This window comes from Quercus suber, unplaced genomic scaffold, assembly GCF_002906115.3.
Source record: "Quercus suber isolate HL8 unplaced genomic scaffold, Cork oak 2.0 scaffold_34, whole genome shotgun sequence".
NCBI lineage: Eukaryota > Viridiplantae > Streptophyta > Magnoliopsida > Fagales > Fagaceae > Quercus > Quercus suber.
Genome location: NW_027069499.1, coordinates 1,875,765 through 1,888,137, shown reverse-complemented (window position 1 = coordinate 1,888,137; position 12,373 = coordinate 1,875,765). Strand labels below are relative to the sequence as shown.

At 33.2% G+C, this 12,373-nt stretch overlaps 1 protein-coding gene and 1 long non-coding RNA gene across 3 annotated transcripts; both read left to right on the top strand.

Moving 5' to 3' along the window:
- The first annotated feature begins 158 nt into the window (after positions 1 to 158).
- Positions 159 to 2,271, top strand: LOC111996559 (uncharacterized). Of its 2 annotated transcripts, none has more exons than XR_010627918.1 (3): positions 159 to 321; positions 1,060 to 1,125; positions 1,696 to 2,271. It is a non-coding gene; the product is annotated as an uncharacterized LOC111996559 (long non-coding RNA). The 2 variants fall into 2 exon arrangements; XR_002881261.2 differs by having other exon boundaries at positions 164 to 316.
- Positions 2,272 to 6,983: 4,712 nt separating this feature from the next.
- LOC111996550 (ATG8-interacting protein 1) lies at positions 6,984 to 12,274 on the top strand. Its single transcript, XM_024028530.2, has 3 exons — positions 6,984 to 7,182; positions 8,489 to 9,333; positions 11,855 to 12,274. The coding sequence occupies exons 2-3, from the start codon at positions 8,503 to 8,505 to the stop codon at positions 11,957 to 11,959; spliced, it is 936 nt and encodes a 311-aa protein (XP_023884298.1). The 5' UTR covers positions 6,984 to 7,182; positions 8,489 to 8,502; the 3' UTR covers positions 11,960 to 12,274.
- The last annotated feature ends 99 nt before the right edge of the window (positions 12,275 to 12,373 follow it).

Sequence of the window (12,373 nt, the reverse complement as noted above, 5' to 3'; positions counted from 1 at the left end):
ATTAAGCAAGGATTGTACACAAATCTTTGCACCTCCAAGAAGCAAGTTTGTGCATAGACCAATACTTGGACCAATCTTGTTAGGACGCTTACCTTGCTTGCCATGCATGTGAGACATGTGGCAATGCCATTAGTAACCACCTAACCCCACCCCACTAATCTCCTAGCCGGTTAAACAAACCAAAAATTTTCACATTATTTTGCTCTCATTCCTATTAAGGAAGAACTAGAAACACAAGCTCTCATACTTCGGTTCCAGCAATATCAAAGGAGAAATTCCTCTATTTTCCTTGATTACTCACCATAAAATCTTCAAGGTAAGGTGATTTAGCTCAAGCCCTTCCAAGAATTTTAGTTTCGGTAAGAAAATAGTAGGATTATTTGCTTCCAACCTTAAAATTCTTAGGTTTCACAATAGATTTTTCAGTTATGTATTTTCTTTAATTAGGGCTAAGTTGATGAGCTTTGTTTAAGTTATATGTGTGAAGATTAATTTTCTTTGTAAGGATGGACCTTGTGTGGATTTCATACTAATCATAACAATAATTGGTTTATTTCCTTGGTATTGCACAGCACATATTGCTTGAGTTGATAATGTTAGGATTGTACATAAGGCCGTGGCATGGTATATGAATATCAAGGAATGTCAAATAGGTTTGGTAGGCTCTAAAAGAAAGAAACAGAATTTAGTACTTTCTTCCTATATACCTTAGTTCCTTAAGAAGTTGGTCCATATGAATAATTTATATTGCATTTGTACATGAGAATAGGAACCATTATGGCTATATTCCCTTAGTTACCGAATTCACTTGTATTCACCTTCTAATTTGAGGGAATTCTCCTTTAGGATATATGAAATTGATAGTTTAAATTAATATGTTGAACATGAAAGCGGCCAATGAGCTTTGTATAATTGATTGTATTGCACTTTGGATGTTCTATATGCATTTGGGATGCTTGGAACATATTATGTGGGGTTTAGTACGGGCTAAAAACAGCTAGTTAACTTGGAGTTAAATGAAAAGTTAAGTGTTAATTAGCTCTTATTATTTATTTCTAGGAGCATAAGAGCATAGGGAAGGTCCATACACTACTTAAGATTCTTGGTACACAACTGCTGATCGAGGTAAGGGATATGCCATGAAAATCACTAGTTCATGTTTTCAGCATAGTATATGTATGTATGTTTTAAATCTCCCTCTTGCCTCACTAGGATTGTTTGCCATTCATTGAGTTTGCATATAATCAAAGTGTTCATTCTACTACTAAATTTTCACAAATTGAGATTGTTTATGGTTTTAATCCACTAACTCCTTAGGATTTGTTGTCTTTGCTAGTTAATGAAATGACTAGTTTGGATGGTCAAAAGAAGGCTGAGATGGTGAAAAAACTCCATGAAAGCGTACAGCAACATATATACACACACACACACATATATACATATATAAAGAGCAATATGCAACCAAAGCCAATAAGGGCCGTCGACAGGTACTCTTTGAACTGGGTGATTAGGTTTAGGTGCATATGAGAAAGGAAAGATTTTTAGCCCGTAGGCGGTCCAAGCTACATCCTAGAGAGGATGGTCCATTTCAAGTCCTTGCGAAAATCAATGATAATGCATATAAGTTGGATCTTCTAGGTAAGTATAACATTAGTTCTACATTTAATGTTTCTGATCTTTCTCCTTTTGATGTAGGTGACGATTCGAGGATGAATCCTTTTGAAGAGAGGGGGATTGATGAGAATCAACAAGCATTAAAGGATCTATTGCATATTCCAGTTGGGCCTATTACTAGGGCAAGATCCAAGAAGATCAAAGAAGCACTTAATAGGTTAATTCAAGAGATTTTGGTTGATTTTAACACAAGACATTCCAAGCTTGGCCCAAAAGAAAATGAAGGCGTAATAAATTTAATCCAAGCAGAAAGGGCTGATCTGTCTTAATTGGGTGTGATTTATGGTGTGGATTAATGACTGATTGACTTTGCAACTCCATACCAATTAATAACTATTTTTCCTATTTCGGACCTGCTAATTTCAAACCAAATCCACCTTAGTTTTAGGCTTCTATTATTTAGTATGCTTTTAGCTATTTTCCTATTTTGGAACTACTAATTTCAAACCAAATCAACCATAATTTAGGCTTCTATTATTTAATACGTTTTTTTATATATTTTTTCCTATTTTCAATCATGTCTTATAAATAGCATGCACCCATTGTAATAGAGAGGTCTTGAATAAAAATCAGAAAAACGTGAGCTTTTGCTTCTTCTCTTGGTTCTTCAAGAACTATGAACTTATCTGGGATTCTTCCTTGTGGTGTTTAAATTTTATACCTTTGGTTCGTGATTCTGTTATAATCATTGAGTCGAGGTCTGTTACTTATACCTTTGGTTCGCGTTTCATTTATAAACGTTGGGTCAGAGTTTCTATCAAAATCTGAATTTTAGCTTCCTTGGGCAAGTATTTCAATATTATTTTTTGGATCTCAAAGTGTGTCGATTGAGATTCGCATCACAACCACTTGCTGCCACCACCACCACCACTACGAACAAACCCTAAAAAAGCTACCAAAACTCAAACAAGCTACCACTAAATTAAACATTTAAACAAAAACCCATCAACCCATTAAGCAAAAACTCAATCTTAAAATCAAAAAACTCCAACAACTAAATTAAACACTTAAACAAAAATCCATTAAAAGGCAAATAAAAAGCAATCATAAACTTCTAATAAATACTCAAAATCCAATAATCGGTGAGGTTAAGCCCATCATCGGCGGGGTTTAGTGAGATGGGAAGAGAAAGAGTAATTTATGAGATGAGTAAATACAGAGGCATTTGGAGATGGGTGAGATGGGTAAATTGGCAGAGGCATTTGGAGAGAAAGAGAAAGGCTTGGTGCAATGAGGCTTATGAGCTTTGGCGAGAGAGAGAGAGAGACAGGATGAGAGACCGTGTGAAGAGAGAGAAAAGGCTAATATTTTGGATTAAAATATAATATAATCTTTTACAATTGTGCTATAGTACCATCATAAATTTATGATGGTACTGTAGCACAATTGTAAAAAAATTTACAATTGAGAGACTGGGTAATGATCACTTTTGGGGCTTTGATGCTAAAATATACCTACATATGGCATTTGAGAGAACGGATACTAATCTATATATATATATATATATATATATATTAATAGGCAAAACTTAGAAAAAGTACAATTAGAATTTCAAATTAGAGTCCAATTTTACGTCATGTGTCCTAAATTATTTATTTTTAGAGAGGGTTTTATTTCCTAATTATCAAATGTGGGACCACATCATAAATATTCATTTAAGTGAGTTATTGAGTACAAAAATCAAAGAATCTAGAATAAATGAATCATAAAAAAAAAAAAAAGTGTGCTTCAAAATAACAAAAATTAAGAATAAATAAATAAATAAATATGGACAGTTTATATTTTATACTTAATAATATTCTTACAAGACTTTTTAAAAAGTTAACAAAATATAAGAATGACTATCAATAGTATTTAAATTATATTATATATATATATATATAAATTATACTATACATCTTATTATGTATTTTAAAGTATATCTATGCATATGCATGAAGTTATAAGCTAGTGTTCTTAAATGTGATGGATAGTTCCCCCAGTTCATTTTCTCAATCAATTATCATTAACTAGTATGTAACCCATGCTACCGCATGGGAATGGATATATTATTAATCATGAGTTTATTCATGTTTAAAAGGCTCAATTAAGTCTAAATTCATATTATTAACCATAAAATTATTAACATAACTTAGTAGTATATATATATATATATATGTATAAAAGAAAGCGAGTTGAACCACAATAGATTGATATAGTATACAAGTTACAATCATAGTCATGCGTATATTGAAAGGGTAATTAAAGGGCAATTAAGCCCATACAATTAATTGGTTCTTAAGTAAATAAAACTTTAGAGACATTTGGCACATCAATCAAACTTAAGTAAAAAAATGTTTAAAAGAGCACAACTATAAGCCAAAATAGAGTAATATGAAACTAAATTGGCAGCCATGAAGCTACTAAGAGAGAGGTGTTTGCCATAAAGGAGACTAATTAATAGGTTTAAGAATTCACAAGGTTGACATTGGATATTCTTCCCATGTGCTAAATATTGTTTTCAATAAGGTCACACCAAATAGGTTGAAAGCCATCTTTGTGCAAGATTGATATCTACAAGAGAAGTCAATCATCAAGCAAGGACCAAAGGATTTCAAAAAATGTTAATATTGATTCAATGTATGCACATACACACAAACCCATCACTATATCAATTAAGGGAATCAAAACAAAATGAAAATATTACATAGAAAGATAAACCTTGGTGATGATGTTTATCCAAAAGATCCATTCACGCTTTTGAATCTTCAATCTCTATTGGTGATTGAAATTTTCGTAGCTTAAAAAAATTTTTTTAAAAAAAAACCCTCAGAGTTGTACTCATTTTGTAGTTTTACGATGGGTTATTTTATAACATGATGGGCATTTGTATGAAGAAAAAACCTTTGAAGTTGCATGGCCGATAAAAGAAATTCTCTCAAATCTCTTTTTATAGAGAGATGGATTTGTGCGTATTTTTATACATCCTTCATAGTTGTATAATCACGAAGCAAGTCCAATGGATTTAGATTAGTACTACCAATTCCCAAAGCATGAGTGTATAATGTGTTATTAATTTCATCTCATCTCATTACCAAGTCCAATGAATTTTAATTGGAATTCAATTTTCCAAGTGGTGCATCTCTTGCAATATTCTTTCATTTTTAATTTTTAATTAATTTTTTGAAATTTATTTTCAATTCCCAAGGCCACTTTCCATATTTGGCTTCCTGTTATAGTTCCCTAGGACTTTGAAGTTTGAACCAAGAGAACAATGAACCTACGTAAAAATAAATAAAAACAATGAATCAAAGTAATGGTTCTCTCGAAAACAACCCAAAATTATATTATATTCTTCTGATTATTTTCTTTGTACACGTGTATAGTAAAATTGGACTTCAATTTCAAATTCTAATTGAACAATTGGAATGACACATGGCACAAAATTGAAACTCTAATTTAGAATTCTATTTGAGTTTCTCTCTGCTTCACCTATCTATATATATATAGATAGGTGAAGCAGAGAGAAAATCCAATTAGATTTCAATTAGATTCTCAATTTTGCGCCACTTGTCCTAACCAAAACTCAAAAAAGAAATCTAATTAAATTATAAATTTAACTCCAATTTTGTGTCATGTATCTTATCTAAATTTTTTAATTTTTGTGCCCAAATAAATGATGCATTAACATTTAATACAAAAGTCAAGAAAACCACAATAATAATGCTCATTAACCTAAGCAAGAACATCTTACCTGCACACTTTTATGGAGATTATAAATTGAACTCTAATTTTATGTCATGTATCTTTTTTAAATTTTCTAATTTTTGTGCCCAAATAAATGATGCATTAACATTTAATACGGAAGCCAAGAAAACCACAATGATAATACTCATTGGCCTAAGCAAGAACATCTCACTTGCACACTTTTATGGATGATCTCAATAGAGTCTAGAGCTCTTCTAATTTCACAACCAGAACCAAGGAGTCTAACGAGAAAGACTATAAAAGTAAAACATCATCTCCTCCTAATTCCATATCGTCATCCCATGTCTCCTCCTCTCTCAACCTCTACCAACTAGATCCACACACTACCCTCTCCTCCTCCTTACGGATTTCTCAGACCAAGGTCAGGTTCAAACACAATGTTCAATCCCACTCTTCCTTACTTCACACTCTCATACGTTAGCGCTTCATTGGTGCCTCCAAGAAAATTCTAAACTCAATGATAAGTTTTTATTTTTTAATGTCCCTTTATATATTTTAAATAATAAAATGCAATATTCTCTTTTTTTCTTCACTGTAGCATCACTTAAATAATAAAATGCAATATTTTCTTTTTTTTTATTCATTGTTTTATCTAATACTATCCTATGTATGATAAATCAAAAAAAAAAAAAAACCAATAGCATTACATAAATAATAAAATGCAATATATGTTTTTCATTGTTTGATTTAATTTTATTATCCGTGTGATAATAAAAAAAAATTGGCCAATAGCATCATTACAATTAACCATTCCCGTGCAGTAGCACAGGGTCACATACTAGTTATTATATATATAGATTACAAACAAAAAAGGGTGTAATGTTCCTATAGAGGTGATGATTGACCATGCCCCCATTTTTTAACACAACACCATAGCTGCATATACGGTGCTTTTTTTTTTTTTTTTTTTTTGCTACATATTAGTTTTTGAATATCTTTTTTAGTTAAAAACCTTCAGTAATTTATTTTATATAACCTTTTTTGGAACTTAACTTTTTCAAAATCTAGTTCAAAGTAATACTCAATTTTGACAAAGTTGAAATCTATGCAATTCAATAATATGTGGCAAACATGAAACTCAATTTTCTCAAATTTGAGTTCTATGTTTTTCTGAATTGCATAAAACTCAACTTTAGCAAAATTGAGTTCCACATTGAGTCCTTGTACATGCTAATGGGCAGGTTCCTTGGTTCCCTTTTTTTTTTTTTTTTTTTTTTCTCGATGGATTATCATTAATTACATAAAAAAGTGTAAGGCCCTTTGAAAGGCTTTTCTACCCATTATTTTGTTTTTACAAAGTTATTCATTATATGGTCTCAAATAAAAATCCTTATGTATGTGATGATTGATGATGTCCCCATTTTTTAACACAACACCGATAGACCATAGCTGCGTTTACACATGATGCATGGCAAAAAATAGACCCGATTCCATTGGCAGTGGAAAACTCCTCCTTTACACGCAAACGCGAAACAAAAGCAACTCTCTGTCTAATCCATTACGTTACCGGTTAAAGACCAGTAACCAATTCCTACAAGCCACTCTCTCCACTACCGTCTACCACGTACACCTCCACTTTTTTACCTACTATATCCGGTCAACCCCATTCCTCCTTAGTCCTTACCCGCAATAACCGGTTCCCGAATAAATTTCCACTATAAAACCCATTTTCCCCGCACTTCGAGGCCCTTCTTTTAACCTCAACCATACTCATCGGAACGTCGTCGTTTTCTTATCCGATTTCACTCCGATTAGGGTTCTGTGAGCACTCTCTCTCTCTCTCTCTCTCTCATCTATTTTTTTTGGGATAAAATCTGAGCCGTTGATTGCGTAGACTTTATTTTCTTGCTGGACCGTGAATACTTTTTTCTTTGATTTTTTTAGGTTTTAGTACAATCTTTGTTGTTGATTCATATGTTGTTTGGATCTGTATGTCTATGTTGTTTTCGGCTACCATGGTTGAATTTCTGAAGCTTTTTATTTTGCTTATATAATTTGAATTGACTATTGGTGTTAACTGATTGGATAAGATTGAATTTATTAGACGAATTGGAGTTAATAATTGTTTTAGCTATTTCTTGGAAAAGAGAAAATAATTACATATGTGATTGTGTAAATTGTTTGCCTATTTTTTTGATTGTTTGGTAGTATTGATGATGAGAAATGAAGTTTTTAAGATGGAATTGGATTATTTTATTTTATTTTGTTGTTCTAGATAAAAGCTATGAATGAGTTTTTTTTTTTTGGTTTGATTAAGATAAAAGTAAAATACAAATATTAGGTATATTTGTGTCACTGATTGCAGCAAAGTGGGTGCAAAGGAAGAAGTTCTTCAAAGGTTTTTTATTTTTTATTGTATATCAATAATTGGATGATGAAAATACTTTTACAATTTGGCTTTCCTTTTTTTTTTTTTTTTTGCCAGTTAAAATGAAAGGTAGATGAGTTTTTGAGAGTATGTATTAGTAGCTAGGAAGCATGGACACGGGTACAGGTACTATGCAATGACATGGGTAATTTCTGAAAATTTATAATATGACACTGTGGGTACCAGTATGATACGGGTAACGGTATCCCAAATAAAGTGTCTGTGCATAGTTGTATGATTTATTGAGTCTCAAGCCGGTTGTTGATGGGCTATTTTTGATTTAGGGAAGTTATATCACTTCTATATTTTATTTGTTGTCTTATTGGTTTTTCCTAGTAATTGTTTGGTTATTGTAATAGTATCATGTACCTGGATCGGGTGAGAATTTTTTTGCATCTCTTTTTGAAGTTCTTCAACTGATGCTTGTGTATGATTTTTGTGTGGGGTTATCTCGTTATATCTTCTAGTAACAAGAAAGAAAGCCTTACTATATCTTGAGTGGTTTTATTTTCAGAATAGCCCTTGAAGTGTTGCCTCTTTACAGGCTTTTTGGAATATAGTTTATTTTGTAGGATGGTGAAACAAAACTACTGTTAACTGCTATGTTTCCATACCATGTTTGACTCTAAATTAACATTTTATTTCCTTTCTGACTATCATTTTATTTTCAAATTTTATTCTGGTGAATGTGAATTATAGGAAATAAGGACTGAATGATGGCAGATAATGAGCAGGGAGAGGAAAATCCTTCACGTGGGAATGAATGGGAGGTTGTGTCACTGACAGCATCTGCATATGCTGCTGCTCCTGGTCCAAAAGATGTTGAACTAAAGGATGATGAGAACAGTAATACGTATCGAGAGGGTAATGCAGCAGAAACATCTAATGCTTTGTTCATGTCTGGTCACTTTGTCTTTCCTCCCAATCAGCACGAGAATTTGCCATTGGAACCTGAACAAGGAGGTAAGGATGTGGCATCTGAATTTGATATCAATGAAGCTGGTATATCTAGTGGAAAGGATGAAGAAAACTGGTCCTTGAAAGGGTTAACTGTTCCAGATGAGTTCTCAGGGATACAGTTTTTTGATGAGAAGGGTAATAGGTTATCTCTCCATGGTACAGAGTTTGAAGAAGGCACTCCTGTCCAGGGATTAAATTTGGTTGATAAAGAGCAAAGTATATATAGTGCTGCTACTTATGGTTCCTTACACGGTGAAACAGCTTTTGGCAGTTCTACATTTGGTGAGAACATGGCCGTGCCTGGACCAAATGAATCTTCTGAGCAAGGCCTAGATTTTTCTCCTGATATCTCTTTGTCCCCAACACCTGTGAAAGATGAAAAACATGATGGATCCAACCTTCCTTGTGGAGCCTGGTGGAAGAGAAGGGCTGCTTCTTTGTATACTCATGCAAAAGAGGCAAATACATTTTGGTCTATCTTTATTGCAGCAGCTGTGATGGGTCTTGTATTACTTGGGCAGCGATGGCAGCAGGAAAGGTGGCAGGCTATGCAACTTAAGTGGCAGATCAGCATCAATGATGGGGTAAGTTGATTGCTATTGGTTACTCCTTACTTTTCCTTTAATCATGATACTGCTTTCAACTGAGCAACATGTTCTGTTCTGCTATTTGGTATATAAATGATTGCACCTAATATTTGTTGTTTAACATAGCATGGGAATAGCTCTTGTTCTATGCATATAAATGAAAAGGGGTTAATGAACTTGGGCTTTTTTTCTTTTTTTATTTTGTTAATTAGCATGTCCTATTTATCACTACTACTATTAATGTTATCTTTGTTCTTTCTTTATCTTTTTTAGTTACCTCAACTTGAATCAACTTACTCTTTCTCACTAGTGCATCTATTGCTCTCTTATGAACATGACCAAATAATGTCAAGTGACTCTCCCTCTTCTTTTCATCAATAAGGGTAGTGTCCATCTTTAAGTGAATTTCCTCATTTTGAATCCTATCTCTAGGTTCGTTTGGCATCAACTTATTTGGCTTTTGTTGAAATTTGGTTAATGTATATTTGTACTTTGAAATAGTGAGAAAAAGTGAGGTTTCCATAAACAAAATAAGCTAAAAGCTAAACAAAAAAGTTGTAGGCAAACAGACACTTTATGTATATTATCATTTAGTCATCATAATATTCTCATTTCAGCTTCACTTATTTTATGAATATGTTGCTTCTTAACAACCTAACATTCTGTATGCATAGCTTGTCTTATAGTAGTCTTATAAAAGCAATTTTATGAGTTAATAGGTATTATTATCGCACAATACTCTCTTAATGCACTTCTCTTTGGCAAAAAAAAAAAAAAAAATCCCTCTTTCCATTACAAAGTTAAAGAACCCCTACCCTCCCCCCAAAAAATGAGGATATTGTGATGGGTGAACAGTTTCACTTTGGTGACCGTGAAAAAAAAAAATTGCAAATCAGTTTCTTCATCAATCTGGTTGCTATAAGACACATGCTTTTAATCAAATTGAACGGACTTGACATCCCTTATGCTTTGATTCTCTAAGAATGTTTGGCAACGCATTATAAGAAGCTGAAGATGGTAGTGTAGGACATGAAGGTGAGTGGCATTAAGTGAGGTAGAAGATAGGTTGGGGAGTTCTGTTGATTTGGAGAGGCAAGTGGAGTTAATGGTTTGAATGTTGGGAGAGTTTAGCCCTAAGAGATGAGGTTGTGGCAGGCTAGCAGCCTTGAAGAGGTTAGATCCTCTCATGTTGCATTAGCCTGTTCTTTGCCACATTCAGGTCTGCGATGCTTGGCAGTTGCTGGTGTGGAAGTGGCAGTCAGAGAGTTGTGTGTTGAGGCAAATGATGACAAGAAGAAATTGAAAGACAGCTGGTTGAAATTTTGAGTTGTGTTTTGTTTAAGGAAATGAGATTGTTGATATTTACTAACTTCTATTTTTAATTAATGTGGCATATTTTAATTGGACTAGTGATCACACATGATAGGGGTTAAATGCTTAGTTAGCATTTAATTACCACGTGCTACGGAATTGGATGGAAGGGCTTCATTGGAATATCAAAGGTTAAGGAAAAAATTGAGGATTTTAAAACTTAGGGACCAAGTTGACAATAACCCCAAGCATAGAGGAAGTAAAAGTGCGGGGTTTGAAGTGGCACATTTAAAAGCTTGAGGTTTAATTTGTGGTAATGATATAACTTCAGAATTATTTTTAAACTTTCCCTTTTAGTCTTACATAATTCAAGTAATTAGTTGAATTTTGCATTTCTCTGTATTAGTTAATGTACTACTACATAGGAGATTTTCTCTCCTGGTTATGGGTGGATGTCAGATTGAAATACTAAACAACCCTAATGGCTTAAGTTTTTTAGAAATATAAAAGAACACTGCATCAATTTCATACATATTTCACTGCCTCCATCTGCCACTTTCTAAAAAAAAAAAAATCCTCATTTCACAAGTTTTTCTTATGAATGAATTCTGTGTACTTAGGTTTCTCCTTATTAATGGAAAGAATGTAAGATTTATTTAATAATAAGATTTTCTTATTGCACATCAACAAAAGAAAAAGAAAAATACTGATGTCAAGGGTAGAATGTGGTAATATCCAAATGTTTAGCCTGCACCTGTTATGAAAGAGCTACTGATGTGTCTGTGAAATGTTGCCAAGGTGTACAATAACTATGCACATTATATTATCATATATCATATAACAAAGGCCTGAGTGAAGGATTTGTTGGGTTTGGTTTATACCGGTAACAATCAAGTTGTATTAAGAAACCTAAGAGGCCAGTTGCACTGGTAAGCTCACAATACAGATTCATTCGTAACTGTTGTAGATCTACCTGTCATTTTGTTAAATAGGATTTTTCTATGTATGATTTGATCTAGATTTTAGGATGTGACTTAAGTTTAAATAGGCTCAAATATTGTCTATAAATATCTTTTTACTCTAATGTGGCCCACTTTATTGATGATGATAAAGATTTGCATATTGAGTGTCATACAACTTGCACCTTGTTTGCCTTGCCATCTACTGACATTGGTTTTTATCTTGTCTTCCCTGATGATGTTGAAAGAGGCCAGGCAGGATTTTGGGTCCCATATCTCGACTTAAAGATGTAATTGTTGGAGGCCACCGCCGTGGTTCCATCCTCAGAGGCAGCACTGCAAGTGAGATTTAAGATGATGACGAAAGATTCTAGAGGGAGAAATGTCAGGGTATGAAGTGTTAGTATGATACTGAGTGTGGTTCCTCCTATTTTTCTTATGACAAGTAACATGGTACATATTAAGTTTGATATTGCTCTGTTAATGGTGGTACTTTCTTGCGTTGCTTTGTATAGCTTTGGGAGGTGATTCATCTTTTCAAATGTTAAGCTGTTTATAATTTTCAGCACAAAAAGGAAAAAAAAAAAAGGAAAAAAAAGGGTAGTATGTTTGATCCATGGTACCTGTAACTGCTACCTAATTTCTTACATGATTTCTTTTTCTTTTCACCTTTTTATTGTTTGTTTTCCTTATCTAAATTATTCATGCTTCTATGGGGGGCTCAAGAGCATCTAGTATCATTTAGAATCAAACGAGCAGATGGGAAC